Raw genomic sequence first — 24,242 nt, 5'->3', positions numbered from 1 at the left:
AGAAAAAGACAAAAAAAAAAGCTTTTGAAACCACACCTTGGGTAATTCTTACTCCTGGAAAATCCCACTGCTTCTGCTGAAACAGCCCCAGATCTGCAGACGACCTGGGTCAAAGTGTGCCTGCTGGGAATAAAACTCAGAGCTGTTATCCTGCAGGTGATTTTTTGAGACCTAAGTCTAACTCCTGAAAGCATGTCTTTCTACTGCCTGTAGAGCTGATCCAGCTTTCTGAAGACACTATGGCAGTAAAAAATAATTAGAAAGAATCTGCTACAACTTGTCTGTTACAGCAGGGTTGCCTCCTTCAAAGTATGGCAGAATGATATCATGTTGATAAAGTTGCATCAACCTTCCTGACCCAATGCTGTTGCTGCTGCTGCCCTAATCTTCCTTGAGGACAAGGGATGCTGCCTTGAGTTGCCTTTTTGGCATGTGTGGGGTTCGTAGTGGTGAGGAGCCAGCAGCCAGTCTTGCTGCCCTCATCTCACCCCACGTGGCAACCCCAAAGACCCCTGGATTATGTGGAAGAAAAAGGAGATCCTTTTTGGAGATCAGGCCCTCCATGGGAGGAGAGCAAATGCATTGGGAGCAGCTCTTGGAAACATCTGATGGATCTCCATCTTCCATCAGACCTTCTTGTCTTGTGGCTAGATGTGGAGTAACCACAAACCTGATGCAAGGTGGTGTTCTCCAGAAAGGGCTCTGGAGACTCTCAGCTTGTGCCTGTGTTTCCATGTCTCCCTGCACAACTAGGAACATCCCACTCCCAAAACTTGCAAGGGAGGTCTCCCACTGCCCACAGCGCTGCAAAGTTGAGCTCCAGGTGATCATGAAATACCCTAGCTGAAGAAAGGGAGGTCTGTGGTTATGCTGTCAGGAGATGAGACAAAAGGCAGATGTTCCACCAGATGGAAAAAAACCCCAAACCCAGGCACTGAAGATTAAAGAAAACCAGAAAAAACAGAGTTCAAGGTTCAGGGGAGAGTCACTCACCGATCCTAGTCATTGTTCCAGTAGGAAGACATGTCCTCTGCTGAGATTTGCTTTCATTTTATACCCTAGCTTAAAAAAAAAAAGCAACCCTGCTGTGGTGGTTTAAAAAAAAAAATAATTCTGCCAATCAGTATACCCCGGAAGAGAGCAAAGTAGGATTTGTCATAAGAAGGGGAAGCAGCAATTGAGCATGTAGTCAGTTCCTCTGCAGTTTGGGTTGTTTTTTTTTCCCTTTACTCACTGGTGTTACTAGCTTTGGACATCAGTCATCAGTCTATTGTCCCATTTTAGGAAGTGTTGTTATTGTCAGAATACAGTAAGGGTGACCGCACCCTTCTCTGTGAAGGGAAGAGGACTTCCCAGCAGTGAAATACCAGGTTTGGTTTTCCCCTTGTACTGCACAAAGGGGCACCCATTTAAACCTACGTATCATGGAATTCATGCTGCATCCCAAGGAGACCTCTGAGCTAGCATCCAAAATATCTTTTCTGGTGATGAAAATGGGCATTTCCAGATGACAGTTCATCTATTGGACAATCTTATGTTAAGTATCGCACAATTTTGGTTTGATCCTGTCTTCATTACTATAGAAGAAACTCAGATCTCAGATGCCTTCACTGAAATGGAAAAAACTGGGTGAGTTGTACCAGCATTTTTCCAGAATGAAGAACTTTGACCTACCAAAGCACCATAAATCAACCTGAGGAACCATCCCTTGGCTGGTTCACCACATCTTACCCACCATATGGACACATTCAATTTTGTGTAGGGACCTTGGCTGGTCTGCTCCTAAAAAAAAATATATAAATAATTTAAAAAGCCCCACCACAAAGCACCCTTCCCCTCCAAACTTTCTTGTCTCTTCTATCCTTTCCCTTATGCCTAAAGACTGTCTTTTTCAGTTAATCAGACAATTTACTGATTTGATTGAGGAAAAGAAACTCAATGTTGGTACTTCCCAGACTTCCGGACCCTGAGGGGTGATCTCAGCACCAAGGCAGACACCAGCCTCACAGAAGGGGCTTCCCCTGAAAAGCAGTTTGCAAGCCTCGGTAGTGATTGGCTCTTTTGTACTCTTTTTCTTATTGAAATCCTCCTTTTTTTTTCTTGCAATGCTTTCAGTTCTCCTTGCTTGGAGCCCAGAGCTACGTGCATCAAAGCAGAAGCAAACTCATTCCCTTGTGCTATTAAAAGTTTTGTCTTTAGTTGTCTGGGTGTCTTCTCTGGCCATCCAGACAGCAAGGTTGAGAGCACAGTGCAACTTCGGGGGTTTTTTTGTCGTCTTTCAGTACTGCTTCCTTTAGTTCTTTGACTGCAACAGCTCGAGTCTCCTGTGCAGAGCCAACCTCATCATCTTGCTTTAATCCCATTCAAGTCTCAACAATATTGTGGGTTTTTACTAAGTTTAATCATAAAATATCTCGAGGTGGAAGGGAAACCTTAGGATCATCGAGTCCAACTCCTGAAGTTTAAGTAGAGTTTTGGAGAATCATAGCAAGGGGTGTGGGTCTTTGGAAAGATCAAGTGGTGGTGCCCACCTGTGATGCTACATTGGTCTACTGTTGTAAATAATGCCCCAGAAGAGTGGAATGCAGAACCATGGCAAGGTCAGGACTGTGAGCATTGCATGGACATCCCGTGCATTACCCCTTCCAAGAAGTCATGCTCTCAGGAAGTTACAAATTAAGTTCCCTCTGGGTGACTCTTCGGGGAATGGTACTTACAAATTGCCTAAGCCAGTGATGACCAGGGTTTTAATCTTTGCCACCCAGTAGAAACAACTGAATATATTTGCATCTATGGGATCTCTTGGTTCTGGTGGACTTGTGACATAGACATTGGGGTTTTGTGGTGCTATGTTCAATGGGTCTTCTTGGAAGAAGCCATGGGTCAAGATGTGGGTCTTGCCCAGCAATGTGCTTGTTGATGGAGTGTGGCTATGTTTCTATAGGAAGGTGGAGATTTTGTGGTCCTGTTTCCTCTGCCTGCTCCTGCCCAGTCCTGGGGCAATTTAATCTTCCCCAAAACCATTTTCTCAGTGTTGCTGCTGGGATTGGCCAAGGAGATTCACTGTGCTTTTAACATCACCATGGCTGTGCCATTGATAGCGTCAGTCTCTTCCAAAATGGTGAAGTTTTTTAATTCCAGGACACATCTCGGCCTGCATCATGGCAAAATTAGGAACTGATTCTTTGCATCCAGCTCAACAGCTTTCATCATGATGTCCACAAGTTTTCCTTTGCCCTCATTAAAACTGGGTGATGAATGTCTGGAAACTTTCCTTCTAAGAAAAACTGAAGGATTGCATGTCTGTCTTGAGGTTTTTGTTCCAGAGCATGTCCCTGTTTAAGAAAATCCCCTAGTTTGATTCAGGTTTAACATTTGGAAAAGTCAAAGGCATCATTTTTTTCTGCAAAAAACCCCCTTGCTTTGTGTCTAATTTCTTTACTGGCTTGTGATTACCAGGTTGTTTTCCTGATACCTGTGGGTGTCTGTGCTGAAAACCCAGCAACACGTATTATCTCTTCATATGAAGCAATGATACTTCTTGGGGGATTTGGGGATTACATGATGAAACCAGTATGTACACTTGTTCCCAGGACAGCTGGAGATTTTGGACTCTGGGCAGTTTGTTTCATCTTGTTTTGAGAGCTAGATTAACGTGTGTCCTAACAAGTTGCTTTAGGATCAACCTCAAATGATGGGGTTTGTCTGAGTATAAGCAATGCATGCCACCAATTGCAAAAGGAGCTCCTCCCATGTTCCTGCTCCTGTCAGCTGCTTCCCTGATTATTACTGGAAACCAAGTTTCCACTTGAAACCGATTACAACATGAAGCTTGGAGAAAGACAATGGGAGGGGTGAAAACGAATTGAATCAGTCAGCATGGGATGAAGGAAGAAGGGACAATCATTTGCTGCCAAATAATCGTCTTCTGGTTTGAATGTTGTTTTTTCTTAATGAAGGGAGGAGAAAAATAAGTCAGGGTTTGGTCCTCCAGAATCAGAGCAGGTAGATGTTGGTGTGGGACATCAACTGTTTTTGATGGTGCGTGGAGGAATTTGAAAGAAACATGGGAGGTGCATGTTTGTGTAAGTATTTGCACATGAATATGAAAAATGAGCTACGTGTGTAAAGCATGGGGAAGAAAAAACCTGTGGTGTATCTGGGTGGATTTGTTAACTAAGTAATTAGCCACGATGAGTCTTCAAGCTGGCAGACACAGATCTAAGGTGTGCTGGCAGTTTCTGTTGAGGAAAGATGCTCTTTCAAAGGATTTCTTGTCATTTGTTTCCTGCTTGCCCAGAAGACTCCCAGGACACGTGTTGCATGCACTTGGCTTGGCCATGCAATTGTGAGACAAAACTTTTGAGACTGGGGTAATACTCCAAGAAATAAATGTTAGTTTTTAGGTTGGGTGGAAGATTTCCATTGGGAAGGTGAGCATCCTGGAGGGGTGAGGGGTCCTGGAGGTCTTCAAACCTTGCAGGCACCTGTCATGCCTGGTTGCCCTGGCCAAGAGGGACCCCAGTGACCAGCACTGGCTGGGATTCTCCCCATTGTGAATTGGGGGGGGGTATTGTTCACTTGGCCAATGGTAGGGCTCAGAGCTGTCCCTCATTTGCATGCTCACTTGCATAAAATGGGGGGGGTGGGGTTCTTTGTAGGATTGAGGGGTCCGGGCAGTGCAGGGACAAGGCTGAGCCATGGTATCTGCTAGGGGAAGAAAGAGGAGGACCCAGAAGGAAAAGAGATCCCAGCAGGGAAGCAGACGGAAGAGCCGTGGCAGGAGATCTCTGGCCAAGCAGAGGAAGCATCGGGGCCAGGCAAAGCATCAACCCGTGGACAAGCAGAGGAAAAGGGCTTTTAAACGCTCCTTCCACTCCATCAATGCCAAGGCGCTCAACCAGATCAAGCGAGACAGACGGTTCCTGTCCCACCAGGCAAAGGGGCTCATGATCAGCTTCGTGGAGGACATCTACAAGCAGGTGTCAAGCGAGGCCGAGCGGTTGCGGAGGGAGAGCCACGATCCCCTCATCAGCCCTGCGCATGTGCAAGCTGCCCTGCAGCACGTGATGCCGAAGAGGAGGTGGAGGCATGTGCCCTCCATGGTCTCGAGAAGCAGGCGCTAGAGAAAACATCCTCTTCCCTTTGGGGTTCAGATGGGTGGCAAACAAGACCCAAACCCCAAGGAAGAGGAATTAAAACACCAAAACACCTCAATTGCTGCAAAGACCTGTGCAACCACCAGTTTGGGAAGACCTAAGCAATGTACCAGGTGGAGTGGGGAGTTTGTCGAAGGAAATAATCAACATGGCATTGCAATAAAGCCCAAATGCAGCAGCCTTTGGTGGTGTGAGGGGTTTCTTTTGCAGGAAAGGAGAATGAGGGGTTGAGCTGTGGGTGGGTGTTTCACCAGTGAGAATCTGTAAGTGGTTTTTACCTTGGAGAAATACGGGCTTTCATGCCCTCCTTGCTGCAAGTAGATGGTTATATATACGCTTCAATATATGTACTTTAATTACCAGCAGATGACAGGAATTGCTGTGAGCAAGGAGAAAGGTCCCACCAGTCTAAATTACCCTAGGATAGTGATGGTGATATCCCAGTTCTGCTAAACCCATTCCTCACCAAGTTACTACCCGTGACAATTAAAGCAGTGATTCTTAAAAAGAGGCAAGATCAGCCTGGTTACATGCTGTGCAGCAAGGGTGCCAACCGGCTTTTAGAATAACAGCAGCGTTCGCCATCACTGTGTGTGCTTCGAGGGTTGAATTTGCTGCGAAAAAGCCTATTATTGGTGGTATCAGAGGGGAGGGAAAAAAAAAAGGAAATTATTTTGTTGAGGGCGGAGGAAAAAGGAGTTTCCCTGACCGGGAATCGAACCCGGGCCGCGGCGGTGAGAGCGCCGAATCCTAACCACTAGACCACCAGGGAAGCGCTGCATAGCCTCTTCTGCTGGGGACCCACGGGCGGCCCCGCCACGAAAGACCCCACGGAGGGGGCGGCTGCGCTGCCCCCGCCTCCCCCTGCAACCAAGACAGCCGTGGGGCAGCGTGCAGCCCGCTTCCCCTCCCTTCCCCCCCTCCCCGTGCTGCTTCTCCACGCGTGGGCGCACTTTGCAAGAGGCAAATAGTAGAGATGGTTACAGGAGCAAGGTTTTTTTGGGGGGAAAAAAAGGAGAATCGGCGGTTTCCCCTAACTCAGGTGCGGAGATGATGGGGGGACTATTTAAAAAAATTATAAAAATGTTAGTTTTTAGAAGGAAAAGATGTGTCAGAAGTGGGATTTGAACCCACGCCTCCATTCGGAGACCAGAAAACCCCGGGCAGGGAAAGCAAAGCCTTGAGTCTGGCGCCTTAGACCACTCGGCCATCCTGACACTGTCAAAAACCTTCCTCACCCTCCTCATCCTCAACAATTAATCCTTCCACATCTTGAGCTTTCCTGCCTCTTCTCTGCAGCAAGTTTCTTTTTTGCAGCAGTAAAGCCCTCTCCTGGCTCTTTTCTGCTCCTTTGCTTCCATTGCTCCGTCCCTGGTCCATGCGGTCTCCGTTGCCCACTCAGGATAACACAAGAATTTGCTTTTCCAGAAGAGCCAGACCAGCCCGACTTACACTGAAGCACACTGTGGTCCTGGCTGCAATTTGGTCATCACCTCTAAAAAGAAAAATTAGGAGAAAGATGGAAAAAGAAGCAGCACCCTCGCATGCTCATGGTACTTGTAAAATCCTTGATTTAATTTAACACTAACTCAGTTTTACTTTCTATTTTTATTCCATAGCCAAATAGACCATGTTTCTCCTTATTGTTTGCACTCTTGGAAGTCTCCCCTATCACTTTGCAAAACCCAGCAGGGTCCACCGAAGGCTTTTTTTCCGATGTTTCTCCAGTTGCCCCAGAAAGGCAAAGCCTGAAATTCCCAGGTTTAGCTCCAGATCTTTCTGAAAACCTTCCCTCTGCAAGTTGACCATGCGCCTTTGTTAAGCAAGTACAATAATTAACTGAGGAAGAATCAAAATCAAGTTGTTTCTGATTCTTTCTCCACAAGGAAATGCAGAAGGAAAGGTGTTTTTGGAGAAAAATTTTGGGAATTTTCATTGGTGTTAAGTCAAAAATAGGGTATGTTCTTTTGGTCTAATCTCCATGCTTTTCAGGCAAAAAATCCTTATGCAAATTCTGGATGCAGAAGAGCTGCCTCATAAGGGCTTTGCTGCAGCTGGCCAATCCTGGGCTGCATTGTCAATCCCTCATTTGAATATGTCCATCTATATGAGAGCCATGGCTCTGGTGGGACACCTTTGCAGGGAGGAGCACTGAATCTGAAGGAGACCCCATGGCTGCAGCCACCAAGAGACGAGGAAAAACCTCAAGGAGGAGGAAGCAGAAAGTCCAGCAGATGAAGCCTCTGCTTAAGTGGAGAAGGCCTCCAGCTCAGGTTGGACGATGGAAACCAGCTCTGAAGGGATTAAGCGGCTGGTTCAAGAAAGGATCCTGCAAGAGGTACATCTCCAGGTTGCTGAGCCACCTGCCACCACCAACCAGGCGCATGTCAGTGAAGGCAAAGAGGCTGATGAACATCTCCATGGGCGTCCTTTGCAAAGGGTTGGTCACCGAGGCAGACCGCCAGAGGAGGCAACGCCGGGGGTCCTTCATTGGTACCTTGGAGTTGCAGGCTGCTGTGGATAAGGTTATGAAAGGGTGAAGGTGGAGTGTGTTTTGCCTCCTCCATCCCCAGTGGATCTTCTTGCATGAACTGAATCACAAGGGCCTGTCCTCTCACCATGGATATCTTTCCTTGTCTCCCTCATTGCATGCCTGGGAGAAGAAGAAAGGAGGAGAAAAAAGAATAAACTCAGTCTTTCTCACCCGCCTGATTCGGTATCATTCCTGTAAAGACGACCATGAAACCTGGCGTCCCACCACTACCCCCATACCTACATGCCCATGCAGGAGATAATTTGGCAGGCAGCTCCTGGACAAGAGCATCTTCAGCATCCTCCCCACATAAGACTACATTAATCGGCCACCTGTGATGCTGGTGGGAGACCACCAAAGTCTATCTTGACCTCTTTGAAGACCCTCTCTATGCAGCTGGGAGCTGAGACCTCAGCACCTGCAGGGAAAGACTGTTCCCCATCAGGAGATGCCATCCTCATCTCAGACTATACCAAGTGTCTGGGGAGGCTGGAGATCCACTGGCGAGGTTTGCCATGGTTAGAAGCAGAGCGATGGCCTCTGAGTCATACTTGAACTTACATTGGTCTTGGCTTGGTACTGAGTAGGAGAAATTATGTTTTCTGCCAGTGATTCTCTTTATTTATAAGGTCTGCACTTATGGGTTTGGTGTGTTACTTTGATAAGGTTCAAGGAGATGGGTGGGTACCATACCAAAGCCCAGTGTTGTCTGGAGCTCCCTAGCCATGTCCTCCAGACAAAGCCCAACGACCTTACAGCTCAAATGCAAAAAAACCCAACATTAAAACAGGACTAGGTGAGGCTGCAAGGACAGCCTGCAGCTCAGCAGGGGAGTGAAATAGCTGCTTACCTTGCCGTGGCCGGAGGTCAAATAGCCCTAGGTGTCTGTGCAGCTCTGGGACACCTGAGTAGATGAGTTTGGCCAATGAGGCCAACACTTTGGGCCCATCTGCAGAAGGATCAGTGACCTCCCACAGGCATTTTCACCCTCCCAGCTCAGGATTCCCCCCCATGAGATCCAAAGTGATGTGGAATAGGAGAAGGAGACCAACCCCAGTGGCCTCTGGCCCCTGAGCTTGCACCTTGCTGGCTGCTGGAGCCCTTTTGGGGATCCTGAGGCTCAGGGGCTTCCTCCTGCCCCAGCCTGGAGATAAGAAGAGGCTGTGAGGCTTGTGTGCCTGGACTCCCCATGGGTACGGACACAGATATCACAACCAGTATTTATCACACCACCTTTTATTCCTGAAGCTGTTATCACTACTAGCAGATCACCAGAGGAGAGGGGAACACCAGATGGGAGATGAAACAGCCCTTGGGCTCCTTGTATCACATGTCTTAGTGTGGGGAGACTTCAGAGCAGCGAGGAAAAACAAAGGTCCTTTTTGTTGTTGTGTTTGGGCAAGGTGGGAGCAGGAGCTACCTTGTCCTAATTTGACTGGGAAGAATGAGGAGTGTGTTTTCTCTCCTCCAGCAGAGTAGGAGGAACCTCACCCAGAGTTGGTGTTTTCTGCTGATGGTGGCCACGCTTGGTCCCTATACTTCCCTTCATACCTCTGGATACACAGATCTTTCTTCCCTCTCCCACGTGTGCCAAGATAACCAGAGTCCTGGTTGACTTCTAGCCTCTGGAGAAGACCTCCTGGCTGGGCTGGCATCACTGGGCTTCACCACCATGGTATGGGAGCTGGGGCCGCTCATGCACGGAGCTGGTGCACCCCATGGCCATGGTGGAGCCGCCGGTGTGTGATGACGTTGGAGCTCTGGCTGAAGCTCTTCCCACACTCAGGGCAATGGTAGGGCTTCTCCCCAGTGTGCACCCGCCGGTGCTTGGTGAGGGACGAGTTGACGTTGAAGCCCTTCCCGCAATCCCCGCAGACATAGGGTCGCTCGCCGGTGTGGACCCGCTGGTGGGTGGTGAGATGAGCCCGTTGGCTGTACTGCCGCCCACACTCCCCGCACTGAAATGGCTTCTCCCCAGTGTGCACACGCCGGTGTCGCGCCAGGTTGGAGACCACTGCAAAGCTCTTGCCGCAGACGCGACAGAGGAAGGGGGTCTCCCCGGTGTGGCTGCGCTGGTGGGTGAGGAGGTAGGAGCTGGTGGTGAAGCCCTTGCCGCACTCAGAGCACTTGTAGCGCTTCTCCCGCTGGCCGGTGCTGCAGTGCCGGACAAGGTGGGGTCGGTCGCTGAAGCCCTTGCCGCAGTCGGTGCAGTTGTAGGGTCGCTCGCTGCTGTGTGTCCGTTGGTGGGCGATGAGCTTGGAGCTGATGGTGAAGCCCTTGCCGCAGTCAGCGCAGGTGTAGGGCCGCTCGCCACTGTGCAGCCGCTGGTGGGTGATGAGGTTGGAGCTGCCGCTGAAACGCTTCCCGCAGTCGGGACACTCATAGGGCTTCTCCCCAGTGTGGGTGCGGCGATGCTTGATGAGATCGGAGCTGACGTTGAAGCTCTTCCCACACTCCCGGCATGGGTACGGGCGCTCACCCGTGTGCAACCGGCGGTGGGTCACCAGGTGGGAACGTTGACTGCAACGCCGGCCACAGTCGGGACACTTGTAGGGCTTCTCCCCGGTGTGGCTCCGCCGGTGGCGCACCAGGTTGGACACCACATTGAAGCTCTTGCCACAGTCGGCGCACTGGTAGGGCTTCTCGCCCGTGTGGATGCGACGGTGTGTCACCAGCGCCGAGCTGTGCCCGAAACCCTTCCCACAGTCAGGGCATTTGTAGGGCTTGTCCCCACCATGGCTCCGTTGGTGACGGAGCAAGTTGGAGAAGACCCCGAAGCTTTTCCCACAGTCAGGGCAGGGGTGCTGGGACCCCTGTCTCCAGGGATGGAAGCTCTTCTCGCTGGTGGGATGAGGGATTGGTCTATCCCTGGGGTGAAGGCTATGGGGGAACAGCAATTCCCTGCGTGTCCCTGGAGTTTCCCTCCCAGGACAACCCTGGACTTCCTCTTGGCCTTTCTCTCGAGAGCTCTGGTGAATGTTGGCTAGCTCATGGTGCTGGGAGACATCCTCCAGGCAGGTCTTGATGTCTGGGTCTGTGTGTGCGGTGCTGTCCCTCATCCCACTCACCATCCCATCCCCTGCAGAGGAAAGAGAAAGAGATCATGAAGAGTCAGTCCCTGGCTGGGATGGAAAAGGGAACCCACCAAGGAAGCAGAGCGGGGGGAAAGCCAAGAATGAAGAAAGCTCATGTGAGCTCCACCTTCAGCCCAGGCCCAAACACTGACCATTGGCCAGCTGGAGAAGCTTGGACTGAAGTTCAGCTTCAAACCCCAGCTCTTAAAACCCTCCGTAACCCAAAAGAAGAACTTCTGCCTTTGCTTCCCATGGGCTGAGAGTTCCCCTCCAATGTGCATCTGGAGGCAACATCTCCCAAGGGACCAGGAGAGGTTCTGGGACCCCTCTCCTAGAAGATCCCAAGCTCAGAGTGGGTGTCTTAGGGCCTGGCTAGAAGTTGCAGGTGTTTTGGTTTTCTCCCAGATGCTTTCTGGGTTATTTAAGCCAGTTTCTCACTTGTGGAAGAGTTGTTAGAGAAGGGCTTTGCATCTGAGTTCTGGGGAGCTGGGGTCCATGTCTTCTCCTCCAACTCCAGCCCAGAGGAGATCCTGTCAGGTTGAGGGTTGGCAGAGCTGGTTCCTGAGACACAGCAGAGGTCTGGGTGCATTTGAGGAGCTACTATGAGAAGATTTGGGGGGCTTCTGCTGGAGAGAGGACGATGCAAGGGCTGGGCACAGCTGAGAAAGGTCTCTTTCCTTGTTCTCTTACATAGCATCTCCTTCCACCATGGCTGGAGGGAACATGGGGCCAGATGGACCATTGGTCTGATGTGGTAGAGCATGCACTCCTCTGAAGAAGGTGGGGATGGAGGGTGCTATGGGTCCCCAGTATGCGTCCCAAGGGGGAAGCACAATTGCCAGAAGCAATGGGGAAAGGCTCCTTCACCTCCAAAGTCTAGAGGAGCATCCCCTGTGCCCACCCAACCCCAAGACTTAGCCCAGAAAGGAGGGAAGGTGAGTCCTTACCCAAAGAGGAGTCATTTGCAGCACTCTCCTGCATGGCTTCCCGGTACTGAGCCCGCTGGCCAGGATCAGTGAAGTACTGAGCCACCTCCTTGAAGGTCACCGGACACTGAAACAACAAGGATTTCCCAGCTCAGCGCCTGCCACCGTGGGTCAGCTCAGGCAGCAGGGAGGGGAGTCAAGGCTACGTTCAGCAGAGCTGCAGAAGAGCCAGAAAGGATGCTGGCAAGGATCAGAGATATCAAGGTATTGTTCCCCATGGGGCATAGTTAAGCTGTGGAAAGCCTTGCTGCAGGACATCACGGATGCTAAAGGGCCACATGGGCTCAGAAAGTAGCTGGGTAAGCTTATGGGGAAGGAAAAAAAGAAAGTGGAAAACACTGAGGGTTGTTAAACACCCAGCAATGCCTGATGGGGATGATGGAGCTGAAGGAGCTCAAGCAGGCTGGGCTCAACCTCTCCACCCCATCCTCTGTGCCTTTTCCTGTCACTTGGAGACACAAAACCCCATGCCCTGCTGTGACTTTCCACCTTCCCTGTGTTTCTGACACAGGGGAGCTCAGAGAAACCCTTATGGAAGCTTGCATCCAGCTTCAGCCTTGAAGCATGCCCACCTTGGGCTCCATCCTCTGCTCCTCACCACCTCTCCTGCACCCTGACCACAGCTGGTGTATGGGGACCATACAGAGCAGCTTGCACAGCCCCGCCAGACCAGGCAGAAGGTACCTGGCACTGACATTTCAGGTTAGCTGAAATGCATTTGCCCACCCCAAAGGAGAGACTCTCCCTCACCTGTGCTGGCTCTGCTGTGGCCATGTCCTTCTCCGTCCCTCTCAGCAGCGATGGGGATGCTCTGCTGGAGCCTATGGAGGGAGAAGGAGGTGTTGAGCTGTTCCCTGGGGGGGAAAAGCTTGGAAAAAAAACCTGGACAAATCTAGGCAGTGCCCTTTGCATGGGCATCTGTGCAAGGGAAGAAGCAGCCTCCTTCATTCCTGGGAGGTTTTTCCCCTCTGGACACAAGACAGGGCTCAGCCAGCCCTGGCCCAGCAGAGCTCAGTCTCGATGGACCTTTTCCACCTTCTTGGGAGCAGATCTGCTGCTCGGATCACCAGGGAAGAGCCAGGTCCTGGGAGCAGCTCTGGTCTCCCCATGCCCTCTTGTGGCGCAAGCCCACGCACGGGGATGGGGCAAGGGCAGGGACTGGTGCTCCCTCTCTCTGCTCCTTGCACTGGTCCCAGTACAGGGACTGGGGCCGGACTGGGAGGGCAGGACAGCTCGTGTGGGTCTCTCCCTCCTGCCCTGTTCCCATCACCTGGAGTCTCTGGCTCAGGACTTGGTGCAGACAGAGCCTCGGGGCAGAGGGCTGTTGCGTGCCTCGATGGGCCTGGGGATGCAGGCAGGGCTCTGCCTGCCCCACGCCGGCACCCGCTGCCACAGCCCCTGCTTGGAGCACATCCAGTATTCCTGGAGAGCCCCCTTCTCCCCTCCGCCTTCAGTATCCAGCTGATCCAGCCCCTTCCTGTGTCCTCCCATACCCAGCCGAGCTGCAACACTCCCAGAGCCACCTGGGCTGCGTGGTGGCCCCCAGCACCAGGGCTCGGTCCCCTGATCTCTCTTGGGGACATCCGTCCATTGCCACCAGCCAAGAATCGATGGAGCAGGGAGAGAGGATCAGGGAGGCTGCAGAAATCAGCTCCGCTCCCTCCTTCAGTGGGGAGGCAGGGGTTAAATGCCTGTGCATTAGGGAGGGCAGGATTTAGGGAGAATTCCCCATCCTTGCGCTCGTTCCAAAGCAAATTAAAAGAAAATTATTGCTTCCCCTCCGCTCCCGGCTTTTCCCAGCCAGGGAGGGATTAAACCACCACCAAAACCCCTGCACCCACCGTAGAGAAAAGCATCTGTGTGATTTCAAATCTCCTGGGCTTTCTCGGAGGCAGAAATCCAGGCTCCTCTCTCACTCCCCTGCTGCATTTCTTTATCTTCTTGTTCACAGAGTTGTGTTTTCCTTGGCTTTCGTGATCTCGTCTTCCAGCAGCAAGGAGGGATAACTTGGTAAGTGGAAATTCCTCTCCTTCCCACCCGCAAGCACATGACTCCTGAGCCTGGAGCTTTGGGGGGGAAACAACCCGTTTTCACCAGCCACGTGATGAAAACACAGTTTGGGCCACTTTTCCAGGTGGAAAACCTAATTTCTTGCTTGCACAGTTCCCATCCCTGATGCTGATTGGGCAACCAGCCCGGCGTCCCCCTCTCCCACCTGCGGGATGCCCTGTTGCCCCAGAGAGACCCCCACCACCTTCCCCCGCTTCCCCATGGTTGCAGTACTCAAATATCCCCGCTGCTGCTGTCACGAACCCCCTGGCAGAGTTTCTAGCAAGGCTGGGGCTCTCCAAAACTGCTGGGTAAAAGGGAAGAGCATGGGGACGATGCGGGTGATGGGGCAGGACCATAGAAGGGTCCCAAGTGCCCCCCGTGGGTGCTGGGGAGCCTGCGGGGAGGGTTGGGATGGGGGGAAGCCGGGGTTGGGTTACCTCTAGAGGGCTCTGGGTAAACACTGCTGCCGAGGAGCCTGTTCTTGGCATCTCCTCTCTCCCGGATACCGGCTTGGGCTTCCGGAGCAAAGCCATGCCCGGCGTCGCCTCCATTGTGCCCTGCTGTCGGGAGGCTCGGTGGTCCTCGGGGTACAAGGGGGGTCTGCGCATCTCCCCCTTCTTGCAGCCTCAGCCTGGGAAGGGGGGCCGCTTCTCCCAGGGAAAGCCCTGCGGTGGCAGCTCCAGGCTTGGCCGACAACGAGTCCTGAGCCAGGGACTCCAGGTAACGGGGAAGAAACCCGGGGCAGGGATGTGCCCCTGCTCTGCAGCGGGTCCTGAGCTGCGTCAGGGCTGGAGCTTGCGGGATCCGGCTCTTGGGGGTGTTCCCAGGAGCAGCGGCTCCTTTGGGGAGAGGACGGTGGCTAAGCAGGATGGAGAGGGAGCCCCAGGGTCCCCGGGGATGGAGCACACAGCCCAGCTCCTGGGACGTGTCCCCCAATGCCCCATCACCCTGGGAGGGCTGACTCCCAGTGAGATGAGGACTGGGGGAACTGGGATGTTGGAGGGAGGAGCACAAACATTGCTGTGGGATGTGATCTGCCAGAAAGATAGGGGGAAACAGGGACTTTCCTGTCCCCCATCCCTGAGCTGCTCCGTGGAGTCTCAGGCTTAGTCCTGGAGGGAGGGACTGTCCGTGTGCTGCAACCCAGGGAGAAAAACCCCCAACATTTCTCGAGGCACCCCCAGAAAAAAGCATCAAAACCCAAGCAAGAAGCACTAGACGGGGGATTTCCTTCCTTTCAAGGGAGTTCTCTTCCCCACAGGGGATTTTGAGGAGCCCTGAGCGAGGAAAGAAGGGAGAAACCCTCGTTCTCCTGGCTGCCTGTGCCTCCCCACACCATGGAGCCGTGGGTGATGCTGGACCCGCGGCAGAAAGCCCTGTACCGGGACGTGATGCAGGAGAGCTATGAAACACTGATGTCCCTTGGTAAGCAAACACAAAAAAATCCTCTTTCCTTCTTGAACATCTTCCCCTTTTTTCCTTGCTCTTTTTTTTCCTGTCTCTGTCAGGGAAGTAAAGGGATTGCGAGCGGGATGGGAAGAGGGAGGGAAGAATCCAGGCAAGTTTTGAGGGGAATTTCCCCAAATCCCAACCCTCTCCTCAAATTTTGTGCAGGAAAATATTATTGATCTCTCCACATTTCTTTTTAATTGGAAATATGGGCAATGGGGTACGCTTGGCTTTTCCACATTCCCAGTTCAAACTGGGATCAGCTCTCCCATCGCGTCTCTCTTCCTTCTTTCTGGGAGACCAGGTTTTTTAGGGGAGTCCCATTCCTGTTCCATCGATTTAAATACCACACCCTGCTCCGGTCGAGGCCACGCTCTCCCCTTTTTCTCCTTTTTCCATCTCCCCAGCAGCACAGGGGCTGGTGAGTGAAAAAGCAGTGGAGGAAGGAGCGGCAGAGGAGAGCTGCGAGGAGCTCGAAGCGCGCTCGTCCCGCAGCCCGGAGAGAGAGAAGACCCTCGGCTCGAACAGGCGGAAAACAAAGCGCCCGGATAAAGCTGTGCCACACGGTGCTGCCAAGATGCCCAAAGCCACAGCGGTCCCCAAACTGGACTGCGCCAAACCCCTTCGCGGGGCAGCCAGCAAGGGACCGGCACGGGAGCGGCCGTTCGGCTGCACCGACTGCGGCAAGTGCTTCCCGTGGGCTTCGCACTTGGAGCGGCACCGGCGGGTGCACACCGGCGAGCGGCCTTTCGGCTGCCCTGAGTGCGGTGAGACTTACAGCCAGAGCTCCCACCTCCTCCAGCATCGCCGTACCCACGCCAGTGACCGGCCACACAAGTGCGGCGACTGCGGCAAGCGCTTCGCTGGCGCTGCCGAGCTGGCGGCACACGGTCGGGGCCACGCTGCTGAGAAACCCCACAAGTGCAGTGACTGCGGCAAGGGCTTCGTTTGGGCATCCCACCTCGCCCGGCATCGGCGGGTGCACACCGGTGAGAAGCCCTACCACTGTGCCGAGTGCGGCGAAGCCTTCAGCCAAGGCTCGCACCTCGCCAAGCACCGCCGCAGCCACACCGGCGAACGGCCCCACCGCTGCCCGGCTTGCGGCAAGACCTTTTGCCAGAGCTCCGACCTGGCCCGTCACCGTCGCACCCACCTGGGCAAGAAAGCCCTGCGCTGCGGCGACTGCGGCAAGCTTTTCCGAGCTGGGCCGGCGTTGGCACGGCATCAGCGGTGTCACCGGCGGGAGCGTGCCCACCGTTGCGCTGATTGTGGGAAAGGTTTCGTCTGGGCGTCCCACTTGGAACGGCACCGGCGGGTGCATACGGGTGAACGCCCCTTTCCCTGCGGCAGCTGCGGCGAACGCTTCGCCCAAAAAGCCCACCTCCTCCAGCACCGCAAAACTCACTCCCCTGACCGGCCCTACAAATGCGGCGACTGCGGCAAACGTTTCGGCGAGGCTCCCCCCTTCCTCGCCCATCAGCGGGGCCACGCTGCCCAGAAGAGCTACACCTGCGGTGAGTGCGGCAAGGGCTTCGCTTGGGCGTCCCACCTCGAGCGGCATCGTCGCGTCCACACCGGCGAGAAGCCCTACGAGTGCCCCGAGTGCGGCGAAGCCTTCAGCCAGAGCTCCCACCTCACCAAACACCGCCGTAGCCACCTCCCCAAAGCCGCTTTCCCCCTCGCCCCCCAAGCGCTGTCCCCCTCCAGGACCCGGCTGGTGGGGGAGAAGCCCCACAGCACCGCGGGGCTGGTGAAGCCACCAGGAGCTCGTGGCGGCGAGGAGCCCTGAAGGACCGAGACCCCCCCCATCGGTGCGAGGACCGCGCCCAAAGGAAAACTCAGCTTGGGGACAAATCCACGGACACCAAGTGACATTTAAGGGGCGGAGGGTGGCACCGGGATGGGTGACGGGGCTGCTCCAGTGAGGCATCAGGGTGGGATTTATCCTTCCTGATGTCTCCTAGCAGCGATGGGTGAACAGTGCCTGTACCCTGCCGCGAAGGGGACCCCAGAAAGGGACGTCTCGGGGAGAGGGACCCTCCTCCCGAGGGAAACGGTGCTCTTCTCCACCGGGAAAGGATGGGGGTAACCCGGGGCTGGTTCTTGTGCCAAAATACGGTGTCATTTGTGCCTGCTCCTTGCTGCCTGCAGGCTGGAGAAGGGGATGCCGCGCTGCACCGATGGAGAGGGCGAGACGCCGAGGGTGCAGCGGGCTCGGCGGTGGGAGGTGCCGGCATGGGGCGAGGAATAAAAAGGGAGCCCCGTGCCCTGCAGCCGCCTGTGTCTGGCTCTCCTTGTGCACCAACCCTGGGCTCCGTCGCTTTTCCCTGCTCCTGGTAGGAAGCCCCGCGAGCATCTTCTCCCTCTCCAAAGACAAAAACACTCTGAGACAGGCAGAGAAGGTTTTGGTGGTTTTTTTTTTTTGCTGAACTACCTTCTACTTTATTACCTGCTGACCCGAGCCGAGGAAACCCGGCCTCTCCACCCTTGCCAAATTCCCGGCTCGGCGTGCATTCCAAACCGCCCCCGGCACAACCCAAACAGCATTTGGGGGGTCCCAGCGAAGCAGCAGCAGAGCTGGTGACTGATGTAGGTCCCCATGGCTCCTTTCCGAGCTGTTTGCCCCCAAAAGCCCCCTGTGGAAGGGGGTTCCCTGGGTGATTTTACCGATGGGTCCCCTCCCATACACCCAAGCTGTGTTGCTCCCCTTCTGCCCCCCCCACAACAGTGGGGCAGAGGATGAGGAGGGCTATAGGGAGAAGTATCATCTCCCCACCGTTCTAAAGTATCACCCAGCCCTCCCCAAATCCACCCCCAGCCTCCCCCATCCCTCCTCTCCTGGTCTCCCCCCAAAGACCCTACACTGGTTGCTACCCCCTGCCACGCACAGCTTGCCCTCCCCGTGCCCCCTCCCCACCACCACTTCACCCCCTTCCCCATCCTGACCCCACCCCAGGGTATCCTGGGCCCCCCCAGCTGCTGCAACAGCCTTTTCCTACCCTGTGCTGGGCAGGGGGATGCAGGCTGGCCTCCCACCTCGGCCGTGGGACGTCCCCAACGGCGGAGGGTGGCTCTGAGCACCCCCCCGGTCCCCACGGCCCCACCTCAGGAGCTGGGGGGAGGCAGGGAAGCCCAGGGCTCCTGGGGGGCAGAGGCATCGCTTTGCAGGGTGTCCCCTTCCCCAGGCCTCCAGGCCATGGTGGGGGGCAGGAGAGCCTTGGCAGCCCAGCCCCTGGGGGCTGCAGAGGAGGAAGAGGAGGAGGAAGGCACAGGGTGCTGCTGGAAAACGGAGCTGGGCTCTTCTGGCCAGAGCTCGGAGGGGGTGGGCGTCCCCCCTCGCCTCTCGCCCTCCCACCACGCAGGTGGCAGCAAGGAGAGGGGGCTGCGGCCCCCGGTGCCGGTGCCAGCGGCATGCAGTCGCTGGTGAGCTGCCAGGGCCGTGCCGAGGCCGAAGGCTTTGCCACATTCGGGACAGACGTGCCGCTTCTCCGGGCCGCCCTGCATGTGGGCACGCTGGTGCCGGTTGCGGTGGGAGCTGCGGCCGAAGCATTTGCCGCAGTGGGCGCAGGAGAAAGGTTTCTCGCCGGTGTGGGTGAGCCGGTGACGGTCATAGTGGGAGCTCCAGGCAAAGCCTTTGCCGCAGATGCCACACTGGTAGGGTTTCTCGCCTCGGTGAAGCCGCCGGTGCCGCTCCAAGCTGGCCGGCGTGCTAAAACCCTTGCCACACTCAGGGCAAGCGTGGGGCCGGCCCGGCTGGGCGGCATGGGTGCGGCGATGAGCCAGCAAGGTGGAGCTGACGGCGAAGCTCTTCCCGCACTCGCCGCAGCGGTAGGGCCGCTCGCCAGTGTGTACCCGGCGGTGCCGTTCCAGGTGGGAACTGACAGCAAACGCCCGCCCGCACTCCCCACAGCGGAAGGGCTTCTCCCCGGTGTGGATGCGGCGATGGCGCTCCAGGTGTGAGACCCAACCGAAACTCTTCCCGCACGCTCCGCATGGGTAGGGTTTGCCACCTCCTCCAGCACCGGCTTCCTCGGTGGCTGTTGGCATGGCTTTGTCAGCGGTGCCAGCTTGCTGCTGCCGAGCGTGAGTGCGCCGGTGCTTAGCCAGGGCTGAGCCCCAACGGAAGCAGCGTTTGCAATCCGGGCAGGGATACGGCCGCTCGCCGGTGTGGACACGTTGGTGTTTGAGGAGGTTGGAGCTCTGGCTGAAGCATTTGCCACACTGCTCACAGCGGTAGGGCCGTGGGGGGCTACCAGTGGGTTCGGCACCGGCTGGTGGTGTCTGGGTGCCCTTGTGCTTGAAGCGCTGGGGGTCCGTCTGGTGGTTGAGGCGCTTGCCACAGTCGGCGCATTTCTGGGGGGGTGGCGGGGGCTCTTCCTCCGCCTCCCCATCCTCCTCATCCTCGGAGGCAGCAGCAGCAGCGTGGGTGCGCATGTGGCGGTCAAGGTGGGAGCTCCAGGCAAAGGCTCGCCCGCATTCGGCACACTGGAAGGGCTTCTCGCCAGTGTGGATGCGCCGATGCCGCTCGAGGTGAGAGCTCCAGGCGAAGGCTTTCCCGCACACCCCACACTCGTAGGGTTTCCCACCCAGGTGGCTCTTCTGGTGTCGGTCAAGGGACCCCGGATCGGCGAAGCTGCGGCCGCACTGGGGGCAGCGGTTGGGTTTCTCCCCACTGGGCGCGTGGGTACGCTGGTGGGTGAGCAAGGAGGAGCTGACGCTGAAGCGGCGCCCGCAGTCGGGGCAGGCGTAGGGCCGCTCACCCGTATGGACCCGCTGATGGATGGTGAGGTCCGAGCGTTGGATGAAGCACTTGCCACAGTCAGGGCATTCGTGGGGGCGGTCGCCACTGTGGATCTTTTGGTGCTTCACCAGGGCTGACTTGTGGCTGAAGCTCTTCCCGCACTCGCTGCATGTGTTGCTGGGTTGGCTCTCGCCTGGGCGTGTGGCCGTCTCCCCCGGTCCCCCGCTCCTGCCCGCCTTCACCCCGGCCTCGGTGGGGCTCGAGGGATGCTCCTCGCCCGCAGGTTTCACCACTTCAGGCTCTTTCTCAGCAGCTTCTTCTCGAGGGGGTTCCTGCTCCGCTCCTGCTCCATCCTCTGTGGGGCACAAAGAGAGACAGACACAACCCAGGCAGGAGACATTGTCTCTCCCGGGGCTGGGAAGATGGGGAGGTGGTAGGAAAAGGAGAGCAAGGAGGGATTTCCTCCTCCTTTTTTATTTCACACACTCTTCCAGGTAAGCACCTCTAGCAGAGACATCTCTGATCCCCATCGCTCCTCTCTGCCACCAACATGGACATGGTAATTAATCCACCACCACCTCCACTGCACCTTTGTGGACCACTCCAGAAATGCAGCTGTCTAGGAAGGGGGTCCGGCATTTCCATTTTGGCCAGGACATCCCTCTGGCATTACGGTCTCTCCTCCCCAGCATCTTTCTTCCATGCCATGGCCAAACCAGGGCTTGCAGCCTGGGGTATGGTGGCAGCCGTTACGGTGGGGTTTTGCCCATTTTGGGGAGAGCTCGGTGGTGGGGGGAAGCCCTCCACACTTGCAGGAGCCGAACCCAGGCTTTTTCCCCACTGTGGTCGAGGCACGATCGGAGGCTCACCTGCGGCTGGGGTGTCCCTGGGCACGTGGAGATCCAGAGCTGTAGGTTCAGCCCCGTGGTCCAAGCGGGACAGCAGATCAGGCTTGGAAACAGGGAATTCTGGAAAAGAGAGGGGGGATGAGCAACACGGATCAGGAGGGTCTGCCCTCCCCAGCAGCCCCCTGACCCCAGCACCCCTTCCATGAAGATGTCCACCCCAAATTTTCTGCTGTGGGAGGGGTAGGCTCCTCACCCAGTGCCATCAGCGTCTCGTAGCTCTCCTGCATCACGTCGCGATACAGCGCTCTCTGTCGTGGGTCCAGCAGCACGTACGGCTCCATGGCTAGTGCCACCAGACCCCCTGAAAGAAGGAGGTAACTCCCCGTAAGCAGAGCCCGGTGTCCTCTCTGCAAGGAGGACGTAACCCCCCACAAGCAGAGCCCAGCGTGCAAGCCATCGCCAGCCATCATCCTACAGATTTGAATCCGTCAGTTAGACCCTTCATGCAAAACCCTCTATTTTATTAACCTGTGGATCCTCTAATAATCTAATAGATTATTATTCTCTAATAAGATAATAGAAAGGCTAAGCTGAATCATAAAACAGGGATAAGGCATGGGAACAGGCAGCTAATAAAAACCTCCATCCTTTATCCCGCCACGTATTTTCCCAAATCCTGCAGGATCTTTATAACCCTCTACCTCTGTCAAATCTGGCTGAACAATTTTTTTTCTTTTTCCTGAAGTTAATGGGGAGGAGGAAGCAGAAGGGGAAAACAGAAATGCAGGCAGCACGATTCCTTAAAAAAAAGTGAAAAAAGACATAAAACCCAGCCCATTAAGAACATGTTTCTGTAACCTGCAGACAACATTTGGCTGAGAGATCCTTACCCTAAAATTAATTTTCACCCAGATTTTATCAAACAGCTAATTCCTACTGCACAAAACCCTGGGTGCTCATCCACAGCATCCTTCACCTTCCCAGAAACTTCTGTCCCAAATTTTCCAGACCCCCCTTCAAAAAACCCCAAAGCAATCACTCCTCCTTCTCAAAGAGGATAAATCACCCAGTTATTTCTCTACACAAATCTCCAGTGCTCAGAGGCTGTGCTCGGGGGAAAACATGACTTTTCCCAGCTGTAGGAAGAGGGTTTGGTGCTCTCCTTTGCAAAAATCATTTAAAAGCAAATTACCACCACTCCCCCAACCCTTTCCTCATCCTCCTCTGTGAGCAGCGGGTGTATTAGGATCCCAGTGTGTGGGTTGATTTATTTTTTTTTTCTAGCAGCAGATCTGTTGCAGCTGCAGTAGACAGAGGAGGTAGCTTGGGAAAAGGGGGATTTGCAGAAGGTTGTTGCCGACTTACTGATGCCAGGAATAAAAGGGCAATTTCAAGCACGGATCGCAGATCCCTCCTGCAATTTTTGCCTTTTTTTTTTTCTTTGAAGCCCCCACCAGCATCTCAGCCTGCTTCATTTATTCCCCGGTAGTTTGCCATCCTGCTAAAAAAATAAAAATAAAGGGGTCAACACTGCACACCCTCGCAGACACCTCCGCTCCCCTCCCAGCCCCCCAGCAGCCCGTCCAAAAACGAAACCCACCCGCCCAAACGAAGCGAGGGGGGAAGGACGGACGCCTGCAGAAAGACAACAGGGCTGGGTTTTTCGTGTTTTGGGTTTTTTTTTTAAATTATTCCCCCCCCCCCTCCCCAGGGATGGAGAGCATCCAGGCACCGAGTTTAAGCCTGGTGTGTGTGCGGGCACCCTGGGGAGGAGAGCCGGAGGGGACGGGAGGAGAGAGGAAGGGAAGGATGGAGGGGGAAAGGAAGGGGATGAAGAAAAAAAAAAGGAGCCATTTTCCGCTCCCTCTCCGCATCCAAAGACCGAACCTCCCCATTACCTGCAGTCTCCGGCTTGGGAGGTGCTGTCGGCAAAGCCCGGAGATGCCCCCCCCCCACTTTTTCCCCCCAGAAAGACCCTTTTTCCCCAAAAAAATGGGGCAGGGGGGCAGCGAGGGGCTCTGTGTGTGTGTGTGTGTGTCCCCGGGGATGCGAGGGCCACGGGGAGCAGGTCAGCACGGTGCGGTGGCCACAGCGTGACCAGGGAAGCCCGGTCCCTCTGATATCCCGAGCAATAAGAGTTAAAAAAAAAAAAGGGGGGGGGAAGGAAGGAAGGAATTAAAAAAAAAAAAAAAAAAGAGGAAAGAAAAAAGAGAGGGGAGAAAAGAGCTCTGCACAATAGCCAGGGCCCTCTGGCGGCAATAGCGACAGCGTCCCTGGGCGGAAATTAGAAAAAAAAAAATACCTTGCAAAGTGAAAAATGCTCACCGGTCTCCCAGTGAGGTGTTTTTTCCTCGAAATGTGGAAAAAAAAAAACAGTTTTAGGGTTCACCTGCCCCTCCGTGGGGACAGGGACATGCTCCCAGGAGACATATTCCTCACAGAGGGCTGCGGCCGTGGAGCTCCTTGCTGCTGGCCGGAAGCATGACCCCATAAATTTATTGGTGATAAACCCATTAGGGACCACTTTGGGGCCAAAAATCCTAAATTTGGAGCCAGGGAAGAGTATTGGGGGATGTTTTAGCGAGGCTGGACTGAAGGGGCCGGGCTGCTGGGCCACACCAATCCTCCCATTGCGGTGTCTGTCCCAATTCTTCACAGTGGGGAAAGGGTCTCGTTTTGGGGGTAAAAGGAAGGGTTTCTGTCAACGGGGGTGGCTGCCTGCACATCGGGGATGTCAGGCCAGTGCCAAACACTTTTGGGCCACTTTTGAGCAAGGCCCAAAAGTGTTTAAGAGCCCCATGAGGAGCCTGGGGCTCACAGATACCTCAGAAATGGCCCCGTCCCCCCCTGCGCCACAGCAGCCCTTTTGGGGTGCTTTGCCCTCTGACAGGGCCCGTCGCCATGGCAACGCTGGCTGGCTGCCCTCACCCAAGATGGACCCCAAGGCTTCATCCCCCAGGGGCCATCTTGAGCAGGGCTGTCCTGGCAGCAAGGGGAAGGCCGCGGCCATCTCAACCCCCTTGCCCCGACCGCCCCACACTGAGGAAGAGGCCACAGCCATCTTCCCTCTTGCCCTGCCTGAGGGCGAGGCGGCCATTTTGAAAGAGGGCAGAGGCCGCCATTTTGGAGGCGGGCGGGGGCCGCCATTTTGGAAGTGGGCGCCTCCCCTCTGAGGTGATCCCAACCCGCAGGCCCTGAATTAACGGGTTGTCACCCCAATTTCTGCCCTCCCCAACCCAATAGTAATGTCTCCCGCAAATATTTCCTCCCCAAAGCAAATTTCACCAGAGACAGTGAGGAAAACTTAAAGAAAAGCAGAGAAATTGTGGCATTGTGTCCTCCATCTGCCTCACGCTTCTCCTGCAGCAAGAGGGACACTCCTGGTAGGGATTGTAAATCT

The 24,242-nt window shown here is 54.9% G+C and overlaps 2 protein-coding genes and 2 non-coding genes across 6 annotated transcripts; 1 reads left to right on the top strand and 3 right to left on the bottom strand.

Annotated features, from left to right (window-relative positions):
* Window positions 1–5,859: 5,859 nt before the first annotated feature.
* Window positions 5,860–5,931, bottom strand: TRNAE-CUC (transfer RNA glutamic acid (anticodon CUC)). Its single transcript has one exon. It is a non-coding gene; the product is annotated as a tRNA-Glu (tRNA).
* A 337-nt stretch (window positions 5,932–6,268) lies between these two features.
* Window positions 6,269–6,376, bottom strand: TRNAL-CAA (transfer RNA leucine (anticodon CAA)). Its single transcript has 2 exons — window positions 6,339–6,376; window positions 6,269–6,314 (listed from the first exon to the last, which is right to left on the bottom strand). It is a non-coding gene; the product is annotated as a tRNA-Leu (tRNA).
* Window positions 6,377–7,178: 802 nt separating this feature from the next.
* Window positions 7,179–23,088, bottom strand: LOC140644794 (uncharacterized). Its single transcript, XM_072847858.1, has 11 exons — window positions 22,741–23,088; window positions 22,208–22,343; window positions 21,096–21,203; window positions 20,864–20,962; window positions 18,367–20,349; window positions 16,032–16,762; window positions 13,023–13,254; window positions 12,503–12,573; window positions 11,714–11,819; window positions 8,926–10,771; window positions 7,179–7,812 (listed from the first exon to the last, which is right to left on the bottom strand). Exons 3-10 carry the CDS (start codon window positions 21,181–21,183, stop codon window positions 9,387–9,389), a joined length of 4,695 nt encoding a protein of 1,564 aa, XP_072703959.1. The 5' UTR covers window positions 21,184–21,203; window positions 22,208–22,343; window positions 22,741–23,088; the 3' UTR covers window positions 7,179–7,812; window positions 8,926–9,386.
* Window positions 13,258–17,663, top strand: LOC140644830 (uncharacterized). Of its 3 annotated transcripts, none has more exons than XM_072847964.1 (3): window positions 13,258–13,762; window positions 15,066–15,229; window positions 15,661–17,663. In XM_072847964.1, exons 2-3 carry the CDS (start codon window positions 15,142–15,144, stop codon window positions 17,040–17,042), a joined length of 1,470 nt encoding a protein of 489 aa, XP_072704065.1. In that variant the 5' UTR covers window positions 13,258–13,762; window positions 15,066–15,141; the 3' UTR covers window positions 17,043–17,663. The 3 variants fall into 3 exon arrangements, with proteins under 3 accessions (XP_072704065.1, XP_072704064.1, XP_072704066.1); XM_072847963.1 differs by lacking the exon at window positions 13,258–13,762 and adding an exon at window positions 14,264–14,524 and having other exon boundaries at window positions 15,661–17,662; XM_072847965.1 differs by lacking the exon at window positions 13,258–13,762 and adding an exon at window positions 14,264–14,524 and having other exon boundaries at window positions 15,664–17,661.
* Window positions 23,089–24,242: the final 1,154 nt, after the last annotated feature.

The sequence above is a fragment of the Ciconia boyciana genome, chromosome 29 (assembly GCF_034638445.1).
Source record: "Ciconia boyciana chromosome 29, ASM3463844v1, whole genome shotgun sequence".
NCBI lineage: Eukaryota > Metazoa > Chordata > Aves > Ciconiiformes > Ciconiidae > Ciconia > Ciconia boyciana.
Note: the sequence above shows the minus strand (reverse complement) of the source record. Positions and strands in the feature narration are given on the sequence as shown.

Coding starts and splice junctions, on each gene's coding strand:
- LOC140644794 (XM_072847858.1), bottom strand. CDS start 21,183: ATGGAGCCGTACGTGCTGCTGGACCCACGACAGAGAGCGCTGTATCGC. Junction 20,963..21,095: donor CGAGACGCTGATGGCACTGG/GTGAGGAGCCTA, acceptor TCTCTTTTCCAG/AATTCCCTGTTTCCAAGCCT. Junction 13,255..16,031: donor AGGAGGTGGGAGCTCTGGCT/GTAAGTCTCACC, acceptor GGAGTGTTGCAG/CTCGGCTGGGTATGGGAGGA.
- LOC140644830 (XM_072847964.1), top strand. CDS start 15,142: ATGGAGCCGTGGGTGATGCTGGACCCGCGGCAGAAAGCCCTGTACCGG. Junction 15,230..15,660: donor TGAAACACTGATGTCCCTTG/GTAAGCAAACAC, acceptor CCATCTCCCCAG/CAGCACAGGGGCTGGTGAGT.